Raw genomic sequence first — 24,357 nt, forward strand, 5'->3', positions numbered from 1 at the left:
GCGGCACGAATGGGACAATATTCCGTGAGCGCACAGGAAGCGATCCACAAATGCGCAGAGCCAGTTTCACATGTAGAAATGGTTCTGTAAATGTGTAAATAAGAGTTGACATGTCTTTTTTTGTGGTGAAACTATTTGCATTAAAAAAAAAAAAAAAAATTATGCAAAATTAAAATACACATTTACAGACTAAATTCTACATATTTGCAAATCGCTTTTTCTTTGTGTGGATATAACTTTACAAAACACAATTACACACATACAAATTATTGCACTTCACATTTGTAACGCTTGTTCTACAGATCTCGGTGGTAGAAGTTGGACAAAATTATGTAAAAATGTAATGTGGCTCACAAACTCACAGGAGGCAATCCACAAATATGCAAACCCCTTCTCACAAGCAGAAACAGATCCGTAAATGCGTAAATATGACTTTGTATTTTCAGAGTAAGTTCTACATATTTGCAAGTCAAAAATTACAGGTTTGTGGATAGTGAAATACGTGTGAATCATGATACACACTTGTCAATTGTCTTCTGTGCTTTTACAAAACTGTTTTGCTTTCACAGATATTAAAGTCTAATAAACTCTTCCATAGATGTAGACTAGAATAGATGTAAAAGTAAAAGTAGAGTAAACATGATTTAGGCAATCATGCTATGAGGCTAACGATTTGTATTAAAACTAGGGCTGTCAAGCGATTAAAAAAATTAATCTAATTAATTACAGGCTCTGTGATTAATTAATCTAAATTAATCGCATACCTTTATGACACTTTTATACCTGTTTATAAACAGCTGTATAGCCTGCTACAGTTTGTTTCTCTCTCTCTCTCTCTCTCTCGCTCTCTCTCTCTCTCTCTCCGTCTCTCGTAACTTCTGTCTCCACAACAGACAGCGCTGCACTGTCACAGATGCTTATGCCGATTCATTCACCATCGTCGTACTCATAGGCAAAAATATTGAGACACACACACACACACACACACACACACACACACACACACGTTTACGCGGACGACGAGACGCTAGCAAACAAAATTGAGACACGGGGAGAAAGATTGAGAGATACTGTTTTGAACCTAGCCTACATTGTTGCACCCACTAAATCAATAATGCACAGACACTGGCTGCGGAGAATAAAGTAATATGTCTTCCTACCTTCATGCTTATTAAACCGTCCATAGAGCCCTCGGCCCCCTGCTTCTCTCTTTACTTTTCTCCCTTTCACCCGCGCGGGCTGTGTCTGCTTCAGGAGCAGCTCGGTGCAGCTACGCACCACTTTTGCACCGGGTCAAAGGGCATTATAGAAGTGCGATTAATCTGCGTTAATTTTTTTAATCGCGTTAATTTTTCTGTGATTAATTAATCGAAATTAACGCGTTAATTTGACAGCCCTAATTAAAACCCGGTTGTGATGTTTCTCTCTGTGTCAGGCTCTTGACTGCTTCACTGCCATGCTGTCTTGCCCTGAAAGCCGACTGAGAATGGCCGAGATCATCGGAAGCAAGCTCAACATCTCCAAAGAGAAGGTATGTGACAAGTCAGAGAGGGAGGAGCATTTATGGAAAGTCCATTTTGACACTGATTTTAAGGCAAGACAATGCAAGGCAAAAGCATTGTTTTCTAAAGCACAATATAACATGTCTTCTTTAAAGCCACTACAAGTAACATGGCACGTTGGCGTCCCCTTTGGACAAAAGCGGTAGTATTTTTACGACGCCCACTGTCGCAAAGCTGTTTTCTAGCTCGTGCCAGGCGTGTGAGTGTGAACTGAGAAGGGCGCAATATAGTGCATTTCCGTGTGTTGAAAGTGTGAGGACTCTTTTCGGCTCCGTGAGAGTGGTTTTGACACCGCATCAACTAATGCCAGTCAGTGCTACACACACCTGATTGCAATGAGTTGATGCAGCAGTGTCACCTAACTACTCTCTCTCACGGAGCTGAAAGATTACGTGTCCTCACAGAAAGCGAATGAACGAGAGACGGCAGTTAGTATGGATCACGATGAGGTAATGTGTTTGTGTTGTTGTAAATAATGACAATTTCAGATAATGGTTATCTGATGATGGTGAAGCAAAGTAAACTTTGTGTTAGTACCAACCGCTCATTCATTTAGGAGTAAACACTGCAGTCTATTTTCGCTCTCGTGAAATTGTATACACGTTGCTTGGCAACGCCCTCGTCCCACCCGTAGCCTATATAACTCTCCCTTTTAGCTTTTCTTCATTGCATTCTCTTTTTTTTCTTTGATGGTTCAGCCCCGTTATCAGTCATTATGACGACAAATAACTGTCTCAAACAAGGCTCCCGCTCCCCTTACCTCATCTGGAGGAATAGGCTTCTCAAATCGCGTTGCAGCGCCACACTGAAATCTGCGACCAATACGGATATGTGACCATAAAATCGGACTGGGTGTGCGACCAGACCAAACGCAGTAATAAAAACTATATATAAACGTCTTTCTTTGCACTGATGGTCTCGTTTGCTGTTAAAGGTAATTTATGACTATCAGAGGAAACATGAGGCTGTTTAAAAGATATTTAAATGTTACTCGTAGCCGCTTTAATACTAGTATAAATAAAAGTCCAAAATCTGTTCATTAGAAACCTTGGACACTTGTCGATTTATCTTCCTAATGATCTGGTTGAGCTATTGCAGAAAGGACGCCCACACCTTGTTTACTCTCTTCCTCTGACATGACTCCACTGTAAACAATGCTTATATGATCCAAATATATATTGATGTCACCTTTATATCTCATTACTCTTTTGTAACTTGGCAAGATCTGTGCTGTGTTGGTCTTTTGTTTGTTAACAGAAAATCAATAAAACATAATTAAAAAAAAAAAAAAAAAAAAAAAAAAAAGCCTTGGACTTGATAAAAATCAGAATGTGTCTCCGGTTTGCCCGCAGGCGCAGCACTTCTGCCAGATGTACCAGCCTGGCATCAATGTGACGGAGCTCGAGGCCTCTGTGGGCAGAGTCACCCTGGCTCGAAAGCAGACCGAAGCCGTGCAGCTGAGTGTGTAAGTGGGACAGCCCCCGCCGCCACCCACATCTGCCCTCTGTGAACCCTGTTTACATCACATATGCATCAGCTATAGTTGCTGTGCCAACAATAAAAAGCCACCAGACCCCCTGCTGGTAAATTGAATAAACATCGGATTGATTCCAAACTGCATTATGGTAAACAAAAGGCACATAATGGATGGAACTGTTTGGGACGGGCCCAAATATTCACATTGATTCTTCTGCTAAAGCCCACAGGACACAGGTCTGACTTTGGACTGGAGCAAAGTGATTTTTTTTTATTTTAGGGAGCAGCAACAACCCCGATGAGTGTGGGCAGTTTGTTATGTGGCTAGAACAGCACTGAACGTTATATGTAGGTGTAATTATGAGGCACATTGTCTAAAACCTTTATAGCTCACTGTCTGTTCATTCTCTAATCTAATTAAAGGTCTCCTATGATGCAAAATGCAACTTTTCATGATTTTTACTACATTAATATGGGTCCCCTGGGTGCTAGGCTCTCTGTACTACATAGACAGACTGTTGTATAGACACAAAGAACAATGGTAAGACTGCATTACAGCCGACCATGTGTGCAATCATTAAATGTCTTTTTCTTACTGCCATGACCAGGGACAACCAGACGTTTGCGGCTACCCGTCCCTCTGCGGTGCTGCTGGAGCAGCTGGCGGTGTGTGTGGCCAAAGGAGAGCCTGTTCTCCTAGTGGGAGAGACAGGAACCGGAAAGACATCCACAGTGCAACACCTGGCCAGAGTCACAGGTGAGCACAGGGACCTACACACACGTGCTCCTCCTGTCCACGCCTTTAAGTCTCCTGCAACACGCAAACTGCTATTAATGGAAGTATAACGTGTTTTAGGGCAACTCTTAAACTAAATGACTACACTAGGTTTATTTTTACAACTCAAGTATCCTCTGTTGCGTGTTAATTCCTAGGTGTATCTATCTTAAGGTGTGTCCTTGGGCTAGACCCACCTTGCCTGGTGTGAATGTGTATGACTTGAGGTGGTGGTCGGAGGGGCCGTTGGCGCTGAATGGCAGCCACGCTTCAGTCAGTCTGCCCCAGGGCAGCTGTGGCTACTACCGTAGTTTACCACCACCAGTATGACTGTGTGTGAATGAATAGAACCTGGATCCCTTTAAAGTTGAACAGTTTAATACGTTGCTGAAGACTGACTTTTGTTGCATTGGCCTGTAACACAAGTTGAGACTTGGACACTCCTAAAACATGTTTCATGTATCTTATATGTTATTTTGTATTGTGTCTTGTACAGCACTTTGGTCAACTGATGGTGTTTTTAAATGTGCTATAGAGATAACTTTGACTTTTATTTCCAGGACACAGGTTGCGAGTGGTGAACATGAACCAACAGAGTGACACCGCTGACCTGCTTGGAGGGTGAGTGACAACAACTATTTGAATACATTTTCCCAACACATACATGTTATGTCTCTTGGTAATATCCAGATGTATCAGCAGTGGTTTGCTGCACCAGACTTACCTGCTTACAAAGAGGGCAAAATGTATTAAACATGGAATCATGTTCAAACGAGGATTGAAGAGAATAAGGGGAAAGCAGTTGCTGAATAAAACAGAACTATCCCCTGATTATTTCCCTAAGGAGCAGCATGCAAATCTGTATGTGTCTCAGCTAATGCTGCAAGGGGACCAGGACTGTTTTACTAGGGCCTGCCCCCTTATAGACCACACTGTTTTACTAGGGCAGGGGTGGCCAACCAGTCAGAGACAAAGAGCCACATTTTTTACTGTGTTACTGCAAAGAGCCACATCGTACACACGGGTACACAGTGGCGATTCCAGGAAATTTTGACTGGGGGTGGCCAAGGTGGGCCACAGAGTTAGAGTGGGGTGGCCATCGCACACCTGAATGAATAGCATGTGATGTGCTGTACAACCAATTCAAAGATGATTTATAATCCCAAATGCCCAAATCATGTTAGTATCCATTGTAATGTTTGTCAGAAAACTAATCCCCTGAAGGGGGGTCTGGGGGCATCCCCCCCCAGAAGATTTTTTTGTGTTTTTAACATGTAATCTAAGCATTCTGGTGCATTCTGGCGAAGATAATAAAGGAAAAAGTCAATATTTATTTCAGCTCAGATGAATAGTAAAATTAGCAAAACAACATAACTTGCTAGCAGCCAGATGCCTAACAACCGCACAGAGGGACGGATGACCACTAGCTTTTGACCAAATATCTTGCTAAAAAAATAAACCTTTATTTATGAAAGTCTGCCCTTGCTAAGAACATGTTACACTCGCTAACTACAAACTTTAATTTTTTTATTCAGATTTCAAAAATCTGCTGGGACACGTGCCTATACACGTGCATGGGTGGCACACATGTCACAAGCACACTTATGCTGTTTTCAAGACCTTTGCTGACCAGAGACCAGTTCTAGTGGCCACAGTCCGACCATTAATTTAGTAATTGAAAATTGCAAACTGATCTCATATCAGTGGATTGGAGTGTTTGTGTGATGAACTTGGCAACTACCTATCAAAAAAAGTTAAGAAAGAAAAAAAAATACATATCATCTCTGAACTAGGATACATATCAGGAAAAAATGTAATTAAAAAAATAAAATTAAAATTAAAAATAACATTTGAACTGGGGGGGGGGGGGGCACTGGAGTGGCCAGTAAGATTTCAGGGGGGGGGGGGCGTTTTTATTTTCGCGGGGAGCTTGCACATGCATGCACAAGCATTATTTATTAAAAGAAGAAAAAAAAAAAAAAAAAAACAGGGGGCCCCACACTAGGACTTAAAACGGGCCCCCAGATCGTTAAGGCCGCCCCTGTGATAATGACAGGACTGAACTAAAGACGACAGGGCAGTCATTTTCAACAATGAACATTGTGTGCACTGCCTCACACACAAACTCTCAGTTCAACCAAGTCCACAAACAAAAATATAACAATTTAAAATAGCGTTTTTCTCTTACTATGCATGTTGCTTTGTGGGACTTACTTTTAGCATGGAGAGAGCTGAAGTGGCGCTGAAGATTTGAAGCCTTGAAATGCGCAAATGACACCTGGCATATAAGGCAGAATGGCCTGCCATAACGTTCAACAAAAAATATGAACTCTCCCACTCTGTTTCGGAGCGAACTTGACACAAATAGTTTACTCACGGAAAACCTCCCTCCAAGCTGAGCGGGCAGTTTTATGTTGCGTCCGCACCAAACGTTTGCGAACGTTATGTTGCGTCCTCAATTAAACATTTGCGAACAGGCACATAGGGCTTACACATTAATAAAAAAAAAATGAAATAATAGACAACATGTCAAACGAACGTAAGAGCCGCATGAAACGTTTGCGAACATGCACACACATAGGCCCACACAAAAAAAAAAGTATAAAAAAAAAAAATTATTATCACATAATTTGATATGAACTGAAGAGCCGCACGAAGCTGGGCAAAGAGCCGCATGCGGCTCGCGAGCCGCGGGTTGGCCACCCCTGTACTAGGGCCTGCCCCCTTATAGACCACACTGTTTTACTAGGGCCTGCCCCTTTATAGACCACACTGAAGGCCACCAGAAAGGTTATTATTTCAATGGTCACTAAGTAGCAGCAGAAGAAAGAAAGCCAATAGGAACTGTGCCTTGTCATGATACATCACAACCTATATTCCATTAGTTTATCACATGAACAATGGTGAAATATCATTTCCATAAGGCTGTTGGGTCAGAAAGTGACGCGTCATAAGTAATAACTAAAGCATGAGGAAATGAATAAATAAATAAGGACTTCTGCTTGACTTTGAAAAGCCTAAGTTGAGGGCAGCCATTACTTTCTACACTACACAAGTTTCGGACACAGAGAAAAGAAATGGTAAATGGACTTGACTTATATAGGGCTTTTTAGCTGATTTTCTCAGCCCCAAAGCGCTTTACATTCACATTCACATTCACCCATTCATACACACACTCATACACCGATGGCAGTAGCGGCCATGCAAGGCGCTCTCTGAACCATCGGGAGCAATGTGGGGTTCAGTGTCTTGCCCAGGGACACTTGGACATGTGGCGGGTAGGCGGGGGATCGAACCTCCGACCCTGCACACCAGAGGCGACCTCCCTACCCACTTCGCCACTGTCGCCCTAAAAGAGCTCTCTAACCACTACACCACGAGCACACCCCCCCCACACACAGAAGTTTTAACCTTCTTGTTTCTGTCTAACCCAGGTACAAGCCAGTGGATCACAAGCAGATCCTGCTGCCTCTGCGTGAGGCCTTCGAGGACCTGTTCTCCCAGACTTACTCCAGGAAGCAGAACCTGACCTTCCTGGGCCACGTGCAGACCTGCTTCAGGGGCAAGCGCTGGCAGGACCTGCTCAAGCTCATGGACCACGTCTGCAAGTCTGCTCTGGCTAAGGAGCTGATGGAGAAACCAAACGGTAATGGACCACACTATTGAGCCAGGCTTACTATACTGGTTACTGTTGGTGCAATGATAGACATAATACTCCTTCATAATAATAATAATAATAATAATAATAATAATAATAATAATAATAATAATAATAATAATAATAATAAAATACAATGATATAGTACCTTTTTAAAAACAAAAGATTACACCGTGCTTTCACACAAGCAAATACACATCTACATCAAATCAATACACATAAGCCATATATACACGTCATTGAGGGGTAAAACACTAATTGGAAGATGGAGCAGCTTAAAATGACAGATGCAGACAACATAATGAGATTAAAAGACCATGAAGAAGACAATCAAAAGACGACATCGCGTAAAAAGCAAGTCTTTTAAAAATGTGTTTTTAAAGAAGTGATTTAAATGTCTTATGTCGATGTGCTGCAGAGATGCTCCAGGTGCAGTGGGAGGCGCTGGCAGCCCGGCTGAGCCAGACCCAGCAGCAGATCAGAGCCTGCGAGGCGGCCATGGTCTTTGCCTTTGTGGAGGTAAGGACGTCGCAGCGCATGGAGTGAAGGGGGGACCGTCCTGGATGGTTTAAGGAGAGAATGAAAGAGAGAGCTTGCTGCATCTCTCTCTCTCTCTCTCTCTCTCTCTCTCTCTCTCTCTCATTGTTTCGCGAGAGAATGAAAGAGAGAGCTTGCTGCATCTCTCTCTCTCTCTCTCTCTCTCTCTCTCTCTCTCTCTCTCATTGTTTCTCGAGAGAATGAAAGAGAGAGCTTGCTGCATCTCTCTCTCTCTCTCTCTCTCTCTCTCTCTCTCATTGTTTCTCGAGAGAATGAAAGAGAGAGCTTGCTGCATCTCACACACACACACATTGTTTCTCGTCATCCTCTGTACTCTCAACTGTCAGTTGTTAAAGGAATACTTCACCTATACAGAACCGGCGTTCTATCATTCTAAAATGTCTATTATTATATAATGAATGAGGTTTTTCTTCCCTCAGTCTTCCTTTGTCCTGTTATTCCTAACCCTACATTTGACCATGTACGATGTCACACATGGGGAAAATGTAGGGTTAGACAGTGAGACCATAAAAACACTCTTTCTGCCTTTTCTCAGGCTAGGATGAACCGATTTCTAACATTTCTGCACATTTATACTACATAGGATCTCAGAGTTCAATGCACCTTCATCTTTCCACTGGTGCAGTAGGTCTTTTAATGTGTGACATGCAGCTCCACAGCCCTGGTGGAGCAGCTCTGAGCCTCACTGCTGTGCTCCTGTGTTAGGGAACCTTAGCTCAGGCGGTGAAGAAAGGCCACTGGATCCTGCTGGATGAGATCAACCTGGCTGCAGCGGAGACCCTGGAGTGTCTGAGTGGACTGCTGGAGGGCACCAGCGGCTCTCTGGTGCTGCTGGACCGGGGAGACACTGGTGAGGAAGGGGGACACACACATCGACCAATACACAAGGGTTGGGTTAGCGTAGCATTTTGTCTTAAGTCTAAATGTCACACCTTCTCAAAGCTTAAAGGAGCAGTTGTAGTAGTAGTACTTGTTCTCCAGCTCAAGTAAAACGGCGACAGAAACTGTTCCTGTAACGTGTGCGTCCATTGTTTATGTTAACAATGGGCAAAGGTTGCTCATCCTTAGCTCAAACACTGCTAGTCAAGGGCAGCAGGGCTCTGGACCCCATCGCTAAACGCTCCTGTGTGCTTGTTGGGACTTGTGTACCTTTTTTATAAAGCAGACTTCATTTTACTCTGATGATCATAAGTGACCTGTAATGCCTTTGCTTGGGTAAGATATATTTAGCCATCTTGCATTGCGTTCGGATCATTCCTGGTATGTTTGCCACTATTGTTGTGTGTGTTTGTGATTTGTAGAGCCCCTGGTACGACAGCCAGACTTCCGGCTCTTTGCCTGCATGAACCCAGCCACTGATGTGGGCAAGAGAAACCTGCCTCTGGGCCTCAGGAACAGGTGAGGCTTCATATCATTAGGTCCATGCTAGATGGAGCTGCTATCGTATTGCATATTTCAGTAATAACACAACATACATACAGAAACATGTGTACAATTTGTATGCAAGACCTTTTTAATTTAAGATGTAAGAAATGGAAAGATAATTTGACAATGGCACATTTCTCTCTTCTTCAGATTTATCCCAATCAATTCTAAAATGAAAGAAATATTAATTTACTTATCGATCGGTGGAGATCAATTGGTTTGATCGTTATAGCTGTTGCGGCCACAGTTAATGTACAAATGACATGATAAATAAATGCTACATCATTCACCTGTAAACGTGTGTGTGTGTGTGTGTGTGTGTGTGTGTGTGTGTGTGTGTGTGTGTGTGTGTGTGTGTGTGTGTGTGTGTGTGTGTGTGTGTGTGTGTGTGTGTGTGTGTGTGTGTGTGTGTGTGTGTGTGTGTGTGTGTGTGTGTGTGTCTCCCCAGGTTTACTGAGTTGTACGTGGAGGAGCTGGAGAATGAGGGAGACCTAAGGATTCTGGTGACAGACTATCTCAAGTGTTTGCATCCACACAGGAACGTGATCAGTGGCATCATAAGGTGAGCCTTTACATAATGTGGCAGCAGGTTCAAATTAAGGTTGCGTCCCGAATCGCATACTCTTTCTTTTTTCTATTCTACATACTACACCCGACGATAAAAATAATCTAGTTAGGATGCAGTAGGCATACTATTGGGACATACTTTACTCTCTTATTTCATCATAGCATTGCGCCTTGATCTTGCCTCTTGCTTTTATATCCGTCGCATCCCCGTTTGTTTCCATATGGAGGCTTCGTCGATGTGACGTCACTTCACGTGCGCACTGGATTGTGGGTCAGAATCGCCCAAATAGGATGCAGTTTTCAACAATCTTAGCCGCATGAAGTAGGACATCCGGGTACTTCTAACCATCCTAAATCTGGCCACAAGAATCGGGACATCCTAAATCTTTTTTCTACATACTATATAGTAGAAAGTATGCGATTCAGAACGCAACCCAAGTTAGGACTGTTCTAGACAGTGCTGAAGGCAACCATCGCTCCAAACGTCTTTGGAAGTGTAGATAAAGTGAACATTTCATTCACAGATTTTGGGTTATACTCAGGGCTGTACGCTTATTTTTTAAAGTGGTAGCACTGGTGCTAGCAAGCAAAAAAAATCAGTAGCACAAAAATAAATTTGGTAGCACACAAAGTATGATCGAAAACTTGCATAACCTTAACCCTTGCATTTCGCTCTAATTACCTTTGAGCATGTCATCTTGGTCTCATTTGAGATTCTCAATTAATATTATTTCCTAGTGTGTGCAGTAATAATTGTAGAAAAATTAATAGGGGTGCACTGATTGCAATTTAGACAAAATAATCTAACCTGCCAATTGCAATTTGGCAGGCTGTCGCACTAGTTATGGTTGCCACCTTGGATTTAGGAAAAAAAGGAGAGGCACCTATTTGGAGACGCATGGGGAAAGTGGAGCCCTACCGGAAGTGGATTTCATTGGTCAGAATTGTAACCTATTTGTTTTCTTCTTTTTGTTTTACTGCCGGAGTTCACCTAGCGGTGAATAATAATACACGGTTTCCACCGGTTATGATGCTAGTACACAGTAAAATACGTCAGTTTGTTAAGGGTCCCAAGTGGCCAGGACGGTGGTAAAAATTAGTTTGGGGCGTGGCCCCATCTTGCTTCCGGTGTAGTGGAGGTCCGTTTTCTCCATGCGTCTCCAAATAGGTACTCTTGAAAAAAAGGGACACTTGAATGTTTGGGGCGGAGGGCTCGGCCATTATTAGGCTACCAGTTCAGACTGACCAGTGTAATGACCTATAATAACCATACACACCTACAGTGCTTTTTACAGTATAGGCTAAATAGGGAGACTGAGGTGGGTGGGGACCCTGGACCTTGTAGGGGGGCCCCGGAAGAAAAAAATGCAACCTTTTAAAGTAAAATTCATCAATCTGGTGCACTTTGAGAATAATATTGCATGCAACCATGCCCAGGGGCCCAAGGGCTCGGGGGGGGGGGCCTAAGCCAGAAATACTGATAGTAACTTTAAATGTTGCATTGTCAAAGAGCTCAGTCACTCATGTCAATAACAGGGTCCAACAAGGAATAGCCTAAATATAAGGAAATAAATCATCATGGCCCCAACTAGGTGACAAATAGAAAAGCAAGTGCAAAACAAAAGCATTATTAGCTCTGTCTAAGGGGCTTCATGAGGGACAGCTAAGCCCCCCACACACAAACAGGAATAAGCTTGCTATGTGTAAATTCTATACTGTTCATGAAAAGTAGCTTTCCACCCTGTATATGTTGCAATGGGCCCCTCCATCATATAACATGAGTCTGCAGACCAATCTACTGTACTGTTTTCACAGTTGCAGAGTAAAGAGTGCCTGTTTAAGAAAAATAATGTTCCTTCTGCAGCTCAAGATTTGATTAAAATGTTCCTCTGCTCTGATGCATTTAACTTTAAAACGGTACAAAGAGTCTGGGCCCATTATCTCATAATCCGTCTATGAACCAACTGGTTTCCACAATCTTTTTTATTTTCGCGGGCAGCATGCACAAGCATTATTTATTAAAAAAAAAAAAAAAAAAAAAAAAAAAGTGTGGGGCCCCACACAGGGTCTTGAAACGGGCCCCGAGATCGTTAAGACCGCCCCTGCCCGCCCGCCTCTCCGATGCAATAGCGGGCGCAACAAACTCCTCGGCCCGTGTGAGACGGCCTTAACTACTGAACGAAGGAAGGAAATCAAATGAGGTTTTGGCATTTTCCCCAAAAAACGGGTCACAGCTGGTGAAAAAAAGAGAACAATTCTGGGAAAAACGGGACGGGTGGCAACACTAGCACGAGTGCGATTGGAGTTGTATTCATCATCGCACGTGATCAATTTCAGTAGCAAATGCGATCAAAACTGTCGCACTGTACAGCCCTGGTTATACTTAAAGGTTCAGTAAGCGGAATGCTCAGTTTAGCTAACTTTGAATACATTTGGCAATATCAAACTAATTATGCTTATGTTTGCATCTCGTTAAAAAAAACTAAATCTAAATGTTAAATGAAGTCAGAGTTCAAATCTGTATTTCCTTTTTCCATCATATGAAAGTCCAACGTTTGAAATACTGTGTACAGTCTTGTGTGTCTTAAAAATGCATTTTCAGCATGTTTTCCCATCATAAATCAGACAATAACAACATATGAACAAATCTTTTTGTCCATATGCCTCAACTCCACCTTTAGAATAGTGCTAAGAATTAAGATGGAAAGTTTAGTGCTTTAGAAGATGAGACTTTTAGTTCAGAGTATTGAAAAAAAAAACTAATGTTGAGATAATGGCCGTTAAAGACGGTTGTATAGGAGAGATATACAGACGCAAACAGACAAGGTTTAGTCAAATAAACACCTTACTGTACATTTTGAACCTTTCATTTGTATAAGCATGTTATGGAAGGAAAATATTGGCTTAAAAAACTATTTTCTGGGGCTCCCTTTGCTCAGTTGGTAGCCCCCCCCCCCCCATGGGCCTCGGCCAGCAGCGGACCCGGGTTCAATTCCAGCCCGCGGTCGTTCTCTGCATGTCACTCCCCTCTCTGCCCCATTTCAACTCTGTCTCTACACTCTATCAATAAAGCATAAAAATGCCCAAAAAATATCTAAAAAAAAATAATCTTGCCTGCTGTCAATCAGAATGCTAAACGGGGTGCTGATTGGCTCCTTAACATACCTGTAACAAATGTGTGTACTGTGTGCAGTTTCTACCTGGCAGTGAGAAAGGAGGCCAGCTCTCACCTGGTGGATGGGACAGGTCACAGACCACACTACAGTCTGCGCACGCTGTGCCGGGCCCTGAAGTACGTGGCAGCAAACCCCTGCAACAGTGTGCAGCGCTCACTCTACGAGGTAGGAGCACACAGAGAACCCTATAAAAGACCAGTCCACTCAAATCCAAAAGAAACATATTATGTCTCTAACCACTGGTGATATTGAGATATGCCAGTAGTTGTGTTTAGTGCCACCGTTTATGGTTGCTTCTGCCTTGTCGGGCGGCAGTGGCGAAGTGGGTAGGGAGGTCGTCCTCTGGAGTGCAGGGTCGGAGGTTCGATTCCCCCGTCTCCCCGCCACATGTCAAAGTGTCCCTGGGCAAAGAGACACTGAACCCCACATTGCTCCCGATGGTTCAGAGAGCGCCTTGCATGGCCGCTACTGCCATCGGAGTATGAGTGTGTGTATGAATGAATGAATGGGTGGTGAATGTGGTAAGAAATGTAAAGCACTATATAAGTAAAATCCATTTACCATTTACCATTTTGTTTCCACTGAGCAGTTTGGTTTGGCTTGGTAAGGATGGGTTCCTCTATATTATCTTGTGTTCCCCTGGCATCAGTAGTCTAACTCTGTAGACCGTGTTTATGATTGTGATATCCACAGTCAGAGCAGTTCAACAGCGCTGGCCGCGGCAGCTAGGTGACTATGGTGTCATGATAGCAGCGGGACACATGTGTAGCCCACTGATTCATCACATGAAGAGGGAAAAACACCACACGATAAACAAAGAGCTGTGCTGAGATTTCTCCCTAAACACAAGACTTCACTCTCGCCGAGGAGACTACACACAGTGGTTTATCTCTCACACAGAGATTCCTATTCTGTCGACCAATCAACAAACAGCACTTTAAAATGTTGGTGTCGGTGAAATGAATTGGATGATTTCAATGTTTTGGGAGTTTGTGTGGCTTGCTGTTAGCTTGTGACATTGTTCCGACCCACACCAATCCACCTCTCTCTCTCCCTGACTCCTGGTTGCAGGGTTTCTGCCTGAGCTTTCTCACTCAGCTGGACAGAAGTTCTCACCCGCTGGTCCAGAAACTGGTGTGTCAGCACATCCTGATTGGGAACACCAGGTGTCTCAAACAAGTATGAGGGCGACTTTCTTTCTTTCTTAAATTCCTGTCATTTTTCCACTGCATAGTATTCTTTATTATAATGTTACTGCATATGTGTGTCAATGTTATTTTACATTTGAGCAATGCATGCCAAGGTTCTCATAAGGTTTTCGATGTCCCTACTACCTTTGGTTTTATCTTGAAGTTGCCAGTTGCATATATGCTCTAGTGACAGTAGCAAAATGTTTCATGACATACCTATTTGTGATACATATGTAAGAAAAAAGTCCAACTAAAGGGTCAAATAATATATATAATCAGCAGCACTTGAGTACCAAAGAAACTCTTCAATACATTTGTGACCAGATGATAAATGCCTTTTTTCTTGGGTTTTCCTTCAGCCCATCCCTGCGCCCTCAGACCGTGTCAGTGTGGCGGTGGAGGGCTACTGGGTCTCCCAGGGGGAGATGGAGCCGGCTCTGGACCCCAGCTACATCCTCACTGCTTCAGTCAAACTCAACCTGCGGGACCTGGCCAGAGTGGTGTCTGCAGGGTAGGAGCACTAGTTACCCACCCGGGCTCACCATTTACCACCCCCCCTCCCCCCCAAATCAATGGTTCCATCTATAAATGTCCACACTTTGATTTAGGCTGAGCTAATTCAAGCGCCTTTAGGGAGGAATGCATCAGGACAAAACATGGACTAAATTCCCCCATAGAGTTAGTGACCTGCCAAACACATTGTCAGATACTGCATTAGAGAGGTCCATCACTGAGGTCGAGTAATAAAGCCTGGCATGTTGTCAACATTCCAGGTTGTATCAAAAGGGTCAGGGCTATGTGCTGGACAGTTTGAATACCATTTCTTTATGGAGCTGGCTTTTACCAAATATAACAGACCCACACCAAATGCACAATTAAGTATATTTAAATAGGGCTATATACCTTTGGCCCTATGGTGTACACATTGCAGGTGAATAGGGTATCTTTTAACTTCTAGACATCATGAAATGTATCAGTTGATGACTCACATGATCCGCCACCTGTCCGTACTGTGTGTTTGCGCTGTAAAAATATTTTGCTATAAATACACAGCCTAGGCTTTGCAAACTGGTATGGAAACAAAGGCTATGTATACAAAAGAGGCCCCACCATTGCTAGCAACATGCCTATTTACAGAGCCTAGGCTGTGATTTAACACTGGATTTATTTTCAAAACGCACACGCAGTATGAACAGGTAGCGGATTGTGAGGAGATATTGACTCATTTTGACAAAGTGATTTTGTCAACCAGTATTCTCCAGAGTTGCTTAGTAAACATTTTAATATTTGGTTTGTCAACAATGGCTGGCATATGACTGGACTTAAGGGCCACTCAGGGCCACATTTGGGACGCTAACTAACTAGGTTACAACTTATACTCTGCCATGGCATCATTGTCTTTGCTAATGTGTTGGGCTCCACACAGGTCTCACCCCGTGCTGATCCAGGGAGAGACGTCTGTGGGGAAAACCAGTCTGATCCGCTGGCTGGCTGCAGCCACAGGGAACCAGTGTGTGAGAATCAACAACCACGAGCACACAGACATCCAGGAGTACATAGGCTGCTACTCGTCAGACGACAGGGGCAAGCTGGTGTTCAAAGAGGGTACGAGCATTATGCTAAGCTGCTTTGATTTAAGAACAAGGTTTACATCCATCAGGCCATTGTAAAGTCAATATTTGAATATTACATTTTTTTATTTCTGATGTCAAAGTCAAATTGTTTTTCACTCTCAAACAGTACAGACAGGTAGCGGATCATGACCAGATAGTCACTGATTTTGACAAAGTGATTTTTACAACAATGAATACAATTTTTCCCAGAAGGAAAGCTTATTATGCTCTGGTCATGATGTAATATACTTTACATGTAAAAGCGTATACATGTTCTTAGATATTTTTTTGGCATTTTTATGCTTTATTGACAGTGCAGAGAGACAGAGGTGAAATGGGGCAGAGAGGGGAGTGACATGCAGAGAACGACCGCGGGTGGGAATCGAACCCGGGGCTGCTGCTGGGCCCGGCCCGGGAGGGGGACGCCTTACCAACTGAGCTAAAGGCGCCCCCCAAGCGTATACATGTTCAATGCAGTTTACAATTAGCAATTTAAGGTTACACATAATGGGTTGGAAATCCCCTTTATGATGATATGTTGCGATATTCCACATAGCTCAATGAAAACAGAGCTGAGAAACAGGATCTGGGTGTTCACTATACATTGCTGCCTGTATGAATATCTCAGCACAGCCCTGCCCCATACTAATGTGTGTCTCTCTTGTCTCCCCCTCCCCCCCTCCCCCCCAGGCGTGCTGATAGACGCCATGAGGAAAGGTTACTGGATCATCCTGGATGAGTTGAACCTGGCCCCCACCGACGTGCTGGAGGCTCTCAACAGACTGCTGGACGACAACAGAGAGCTGTTTGTGGCCGAGACACAGGAGGTCATCAAGGCCCATCCCAGGTTCATGCTGTACGCTACCCAGAATCCCCCTGGGCTCTACGGTGGTAGAAAGGTAACGCCATTTTATTTATTCTTTCTTATTTTAAGTTGTTTTTTTTGTGGTTATAGTGTGGGTACCTTCAGATTCCCATTGGTCAAACACCTAGGTTCAGACGAGGCATGGGATGGTATGAATATTTCACATCGAGATTATAATGACCAAAATAATTGCCAATCAAGAGATTCTCCTCATAATCGTCAATATATTCATAAAACTCTTGACATGGCTCTAAAACTTTCGCTTACATTAAGATATGACGCCAATATCTGTACTGCATCACACATCTTTTATTTCCAATAACTATTTAACAATCTTAATCATTTACTTGTTCTTGTTGGAAATGAAAATTTGGCCCAAACTCACACTTTGACCAGACGATAAACTGACTACATTTTGGAGGTCAAAGGTCAAGGTTACTGTGACCTCATGTATTGTGAACGCAATAGCTCAAGAATGCTCTGAATGTTTTTCATCAAAGTTTGCACTAAAGGGGGCGCCTTTAGCTCAGTTGGTAGGGCGTCCCCCCCCCCCCATGGGCCTCAGCCAGCAGCGGACCCGGGTTCCATTCCAGCCCGCGGTCGTTCTCTGCATGTCACTCCCCTCTCTGCTCCATTTCAACTCTGTCTCTATACTGTTAATAAAGCATAAACAATGCCCAAAAAATATCTTAAAAAAAAAAAAAAAGTTTGCACTAATGTCGCCTGACTCAAAGATGAACTGAGTACACATGACCTTGTAGCATAGTGTAGCTTGTTAGGAGCTTTACCCTCTTTAAAGCATTGCCTACCACCACTGGACTTTTATCTTTAGACCGTCATCCTAACCCTGTCTTGCCTCAACAGTATAGAGACAGAGAGTGACTCTTTACTGTGTGATCTCCAGGTGCTCTCCAGAGCCTTCAGGAATCGCTTTGTGGAGCTGCACTTTGACGAGCTGCCCAGTGCTGAGCTGGAGACCATCCTCCACCAGCGGTGCAGCCTGCCGCCATCCTACTGCAGCAAGCTGGTCAGGGTCATGCAGGACCTCCAGGTATGCTACATCTACAAATCAAATCAAATCACTTTTATTTGTATAGTCCAAAATCACAAATACATTTGTCTCAGTGGGCTTTACATTTCATACAATATGATACAATATGACACCCTGCCCTTACACCCTTAGCTCGGCTGAGAAAAAAACTCCCAGTAAAAACCCTTTACCGGGATTAAAAAAAAAATTGAAGAAATCTCAGGGAGAGTCGACAAAGTAAGGGGATCCCTCTCCCAGGACGGACATACTGCAATAGATGTCATAAGTAGAGAAAAATCACGAAGGAATTTGATCATTGACCAGGTGATTACATGGTAATACTAAAGTAAAGTGCGAATAGTGTGGATGCAGGAAGACTTCAGATGCTGCCAGAGGGATCCACACTACTACACAATACCCAACTACAGTCTGTCTGCTCCACTTGGCACAAGAATGGATTTTAATGCGACTTATTGTAGCATGAGTTATGTTGTTAAAAAAAAAAGGATTAACAGTATAACAGGCCACAATAGGCCATGTGGTATGATTCAATGGGAGAAAGCACGAATCAGGCATTCAGCCCCCTGTATAGTCCGAATAGAAGGGTCCTTGTTTCATTACCACATCATCTCCCCCCCCACCCCCTCCCCCCCAGTCCTTGCGGCGTGGCTCCACTGTGTTTGCGGGGAAACATGGCTTCATCACCCTGAGAGACCTGTTCCGCTGGGCAGACCGCTACAGGCTGGAGGAGCAGCTGGAGGCCACTCAGGACTGGCTGCAGCATCTGGCCGACGATGGTGAATATTTACAATTTTTCATTAAGAAAAGCAAAAGAAAAATCACAGCACAAACCTGAAAATAATAATCTGTAACATCTGTCAGGCTGGCAAAATGCTTCTGCTTCCTGATATTACAAACATGACATTACAGAAAGCACCACATTTAAACATGGGGGGCGGGGGGGAAGAAATGTACAACATGAGAGAGATGATTGAATGAGACTGAAGCCACGCCATAGATGTGTATAGATAGATAGATATACAGTATCTCACAAAAGTGAGTACACCCCTAACATTTCTTCAAATATTTCATTATATCTTTCCATGCGACAACACTGAATAAATGACACTTTGATACAATGTAAAGTAGTCAGTGTACTGCTTGTATAACAGTGTAAATTTACTGTCCCCTCAAAATAACTCGACACACAGACATTAATGTCTAAACTGCTGGCAACAAAAGTGAGTACACCCCTTAGAAAAAATTTACAAATTGGGCCCAAAGTGTAAATATTTTGTGTGGCCACCATTATTTTCCAGCACTGCCTTAACCCTCTTGGGCATGTAGTTCACTAGAGCTTCACAGGTTGCAACTGGAACCCTCTTCCACCCATTTATGACAGCATCACAGAGCAGGTGGATATTAAAGACCTTGCGCTCCTCCAGCTTCCGTTTGAGGATGCCCCAAAGATGCTCAATAGGGTTTAGGTTTGGAGACAGGCTTGGCCAGGCCATAACCTTTACCCTCAGCTTTTTTAGCAAGCCACTGGTCGTCTTGGAGGTGTGTTTGGGGTCGTTATCATGTTGCAATACCACCCTGCGGCCCAGTTTACGAAGGTTGAGTGCACGTGGTCAGCGTCGTACACAGAGGTTGGCTTTGGAAAATAGACATATGAGTGCTGCCAGCATTGCTGCAGGGCTTGAAGGGGTGGGAGGTCAACCTGTCAGTGCTCAGACCATACGCCGCACTCTGCATCATACTGGTCTGCATGGCTGTCATCCCAGAAGGAAGCCTCTTCTAAAGATGATGCACAAGAAACCCCACAAAAAGTTTGCTGAAGACAAACAGACTACGGACATGGATTACTGCAACCATGTCCTGTGGTCTGATGAGACCAAAATACATTTATTTGGTTCAGATGGTGTTAAGAGTGTGGAGCGGCAACCAGGTGAGGAGTACAAAGACAAGTGTGTCTTGCCTAGAGTCAAGCATGGTGGTTGGAGTGTCATGGTCTGGGGCTGCATGAGTGCTGCCAGCACTGGGGATCTACAGTTCATTGAATTCTAACATGTACTGTGACATACTGAAGCAGAGCATGATCCCCTCCCTTCATAAACTGGGCCGCAGGGCAGTACTGCAACATGATAACGACCCCAAACACCCCTCCGAACGACCACTGGCTTGCTAAAGAAGCTGAGGGTAAAGGTTATGGACTGGCCAAGCATGTCTCCAGTCTTAAACCCTATTGAGCATATTTGGGGCATCCTCAAACGGGAGATGGAGGAGCGCAAGGACTCTAATATCCACCAGCTCCTTGATGTCGTCATGAATGGGTAGAAGAGGGTTCCAGTTGCAACCTGTGAAGCTCTAGTGAACTACATGCCCAAGAGGGTTAAGGCAGTGCTAGAAAATAATGATGGCAAAACAAAATATTGACACTTTGGGCCCAATTTGGAAATTTTTTCTTAGGGGTGTACTCACTTTTGTTGCCAACAGTTTAGACATTAATGGCTGTGTATCGAGTTATTTTGAGGGGACAGTAAATTTACACTGTTATACAAGCTGTACACTGACTACTTTACATTGTATCAAAGTGTAATTTATTCAGTGTTGTCGCATGGAAAGATATAATGAAATATTTGAAGAAATGTTAGGGGTGTACTCACTTTTGTGAGATACTGTATATATATATAATGCTTCAGTTCCACTCTGATGTGGAATGTTGTTGCTCCATATTCATTCAATTTTAATTGTTGGTTGGTGGGGTTTAGATTATAAGATTAGGTTTAGATTAGATGTATTTATGTATTTATTTGTCACATACACAATTGCACAGGGCAATGCGTAGTGGAATTCTTCTTGTAAACCAGTCCGGCTGTCATTCAACTATATAAAGTGCAAGATTATAATAATGATTGGGTGTTCACTGGGTTGGTGTGGCTAAGTGACATTGTTAGTCAGGTTTTAACAGTCTGATGGAAAGAAACTCCTCCTCTATCCTCTCTGTGTTGGCCCAATATCCAATATTAAAAGACGTTGCTGCTATATCAGCAGCCCCCTCCCCTGTGCTCCAGTCACGCCTTACTTCAAGCTGCTGTGTCCCCCCCCCCCTCAGGCTACATGCTGCTGGCAGGACGTGTGAGGAAAGCAGAGGAAGAAGCTGTGCTCATGTCCATCCTGGGGAAGCACTTCAAGAGAACAGTCAACCCTGAGAGCCTCTTCTCTCAGACACAGGTCACCAGCCAGTTCAGTGAGTGGAACACAACAACACTTCACAGCTTTTCATTGCATCCAACTATTGCATTTCTAGTTAGAATCCCTGCGTTCCAATACCCATACTCACCTGCTATTAAGTTTGCCAGAAAAAGATTTAGGATGTCCCAATACATGCACATCAATTGTAGTATGCTGAAAATACTTAAATGCCCCCACTAATTCCAACAGCATTTTAGAGTATTTGTCTTTATTCTTGAAATTTCTCGACATAATTCTCTCCTGTGGCACTTATACCCTTCTGTACTTTATAGTATGTAGTGTGGTAAAAAGAAAAAGTATGTGATTTGGAACGCACACAATGTTTCTGTGTTATTTTTCAGCAAGACTAAACTATGTCATTCAAACATCAGACTCATCTAGCTTGTTGCTTTGGCAGGTCCCTTCATCGACAGCATAGCCGGCGTCCCCGAGGAGTTCCGTCATGTGGTGTGGACATACAGCATGAGGAGGCTGGCTGTGCTGGTGGGACGGGCGCTGAGGTTTGGAGAGTCAGTCCTGCTAGTAGGAGACACTGGGTGAGATTCAAACGTCCTCTCCGGGCCCAATTCATTCAGCATGTTAACATGCACAGTTAGATCCTGCTACAGTGATTTCATTGGGCAACTGTCCCAGTATAAAAGCATGGGAGGGTAGTCTACTTATTAAGCAAAGTATGGGTATCAGTTTGCGTGAGACGATCTCAGCTAGCAAACAAAAGTGAGACACGGAGGAAGATTGAGAGAAAGGCCTACTGTTTTGAACCTACATTGTTAATTAGGCACCCACTAAATGAATAATGCACAGACACTGCGGAGAATAACATAATACGTATTACTACCTTCATGCTTATTTGCCCGGAGCAGCCCATAACACATCCATAAAGCCCTCGGCCCTTTCCCCTGCTTCTCTCTTTACTCTTTAATCCTGTGCACAGCTACAGGTGCAGCTCTGCTATCGTCTCACCTCTTTTGCACCGGGTCAAAGGGCAATATAGAAGTGCGATTAATCTGCGTAAATTTTTCTGTGATTAATTAATCGAAATTAAGGCGTTAATTTGACAGCCCTAATATATATAACCATACATGTAGCAATCATGCTAAGATCTTCTCACTGTTCCCTCACCAGATGTGGAAAGACCACCATCTGCCAGCTGTTTGCTGCTCTGGCCGGACACAAGTTCTTCTCAGTCAACTGTCACTTACACATGGAGACGTCTGACTTCCTGGGAGGCCTGCGCCCCGTCAGACACACACACCAGGTACATGCAATATCTGATAAAGAAAAATGAAATGACAACTAATCAGACGTATTTAATATCATATAAACATATCTATCTATTTGTTATTGAGATCATTTACATTCCAATACCTTTCACTTGGTCTCCCAATATTCTTTGATAAACACGGTCAGTCATGTGACTTGCCTTGCACGTGTGTAATTGACAAATAAAGACTTAAACTTAAACTATGTATTGCAGTGTCTTACAAAGCAGGGGTTTTGAAAGTGTGAGAGAGTGAGCCCCCTCCTCAGAGAACAAATTTCAGCGGAGCCCCCCCCCCCCCCCCAAAAAAAAACTTTTCTAAATCCCTGTGTGTTTTGAAAGAACTTTTAATTATTTTACAAATTTAAACATATTTTTGAAACATTCTAAAAATGTTTGTGCGTTTTTAAACAAATTTTTTAATACATTTTAACATCTTCATCCAGTGTTTTAATCCTGCTTCCTTTAAGCATGGATAGTGGTGACTGAGTGTGCAGCGGAGTGAGAAAGATAGGCAGACAGACTTGCCCAAATTATTGACTAGTTAAATGCCATTCACACACCCAGTGTTTTTTCGCTAGTGCCTCCAATGTCCTGCTGGCGGAAAATAGTAGCCGGTGGAGAAGCAGACCCTTCTAGGGGGTTCCGGGGGTATGCCCCCCCGGGAGATTTTTTTTCACCTTTTTAAAGTGAAATGCATGAATCTGGTGCACTTTAAGAGGAAAATTAAGAGGCTAAATCTGAGGAATTTTGTGTGAACAAATCATTTGGAGACACTGGGTCTGATGAATTAGAAGCTATTGAAGAAAGACACATGGATTTTCCATAAAAATATAAATTTAAAATAAAAAAATGTATGCAGGGTCCTCTGGGTTGGGCTTGGCGCTCTTTTTCTTTAACAAGACCTATTTCTCTGTAATATAGTGAATGCTGTTAAATGCAGTGAGAGGAACGAAGCAGAAGAACTCTTGTCCAGCTATGCCGTGATCTTAATATAAAAAACACAAACTAAAAAAAAAAAAAAAAAACCTGTGCGCCCCACAGTCTGAAAACCACTGTTACAAAGGCACCCAAATGAGCAGCGGCTTTAACACTTAACAGTATGTTTTATCCCTTCAAATGTTTCAAGAGAGCGGAGATTTTGAAGCAGTTTAACTGTGGAAGGATAATACAAAAGGACTATATCTCTATATTTGAATGGAGCCATTAAGCAGCAAATCCATAAAATGTACTTCTTTAAGAACAACTCAAAGCAGAATGTGAGTGTGACGTGTGGCTCCATCCTGTGTGTGTGCAGGCTGATGGTGAGGACTGCAGGCTGTTCCAGTGGCATGACGGGCCCCTGGTGATGGCCATGAAGGGGGGAGGAGTGTTTCTCATGGATGAGATCTCCCTGGCAGACGACTCTGTGCTGGAGAGACTCAACAGGTACACACACACACACACACACACACACACACACACACACATACACACGCACACACGCGGCTATCTCCTTATTCCAAACCTTAAAGGCCTACTTCACCGGTTGGAATATGAAGGTGTATTGAACTCGGAGATCCTATGAAGTATAAATGTGCAAAAAATAAATAAATCGGATCATCCTAGCCTGAGAAAAGGCAGAAAGAGTGTTTTATGGTCTCACTGTCTAACCCTACATTTCTCTTTCTGTGCAGTGTTAATTTCGTAGACTAAGACTATGACGAAAAATATTCGTCTACGAACCTTTTTCACGGACGTAAACTAAATAAAAACTAAATAAAAAGGCAGATGTGATGACGAAGACTGAGACTAATTTAACTGACACTATAGTCTACGAATAGGAACTAGACGAAACTGTTAGGGCGGGACGAATGGAGAAGAGATCCAATCAGAACTACTCTTTTTGTGGGACAAGTTGGGAAGAAATCCAATCAGTGCAAAGCAGCGAATTCAACCCTGTGTCG

At 43.3% G+C, this 24,357-nt stretch overlaps 1 protein-coding gene across 3 annotated transcripts in view; it reads left to right on the top strand.

The window, feature by feature from the left end:
• Positions 1-24,357, top strand: part of mdn1 (midasin AAA ATPase 1) — a 116,216-nt gene that overhangs the window by 21,435 nt on the left and 70,424 nt on the right. For all 3 annotated transcript variants that reach the window (XM_080048000.1, XM_080048002.1, XM_080048001.1), the window contains exons 12-31: positions 1,436-1,531; positions 2,915-3,027; positions 3,647-3,795; positions 4,374-4,434; positions 7,248-7,459; positions 7,890-7,990; positions 8,735-8,879; positions 9,331-9,427; positions 9,903-10,016; positions 13,215-13,362; positions 14,269-14,376; positions 14,747-14,898; positions 15,814-15,992; positions 16,691-16,899; positions 17,770-17,916; positions 18,551-18,692; positions 21,011-21,145; positions 21,548-21,686; positions 22,276-22,408; positions 23,709-23,839. In XM_080048000.1, the coding sequence (XP_079904126.1) occupies positions 1,436-1,531; positions 2,915-3,027; positions 3,647-3,795; positions 4,374-4,434; positions 7,248-7,459; positions 7,890-7,990; positions 8,735-8,879; positions 9,331-9,427; positions 9,903-10,016; positions 13,215-13,362; positions 14,269-14,376; positions 14,747-14,898; positions 15,814-15,992; positions 16,691-16,899; positions 17,770-17,916; positions 18,551-18,692; positions 21,011-21,145; positions 21,548-21,686; positions 22,276-22,408; positions 23,709-23,839 (2,711 nt within the window). The remainder of the gene's footprint in view (positions 1-1,435; positions 1,532-2,914; positions 3,028-3,646; positions 3,796-4,373; positions 4,435-7,247; positions 7,460-7,889; positions 7,991-8,734; positions 8,880-9,330; positions 9,428-9,902; positions 10,017-13,214; positions 13,363-14,268; positions 14,377-14,746; positions 14,899-15,813; positions 15,993-16,690; positions 16,900-17,769; positions 17,917-18,550; positions 18,693-21,010; positions 21,146-21,547; positions 21,687-22,275; positions 22,409-23,708; positions 23,840-24,357) is intronic.

Source organism: Ammodytes marinus (assembly GCF_949987685.1).
Source record: "Ammodytes marinus genome assembly, chromosome: 19".
NCBI lineage: Eukaryota > Metazoa > Chordata > Actinopteri > Uranoscopiformes > Ammodytidae > Ammodytes > Ammodytes marinus.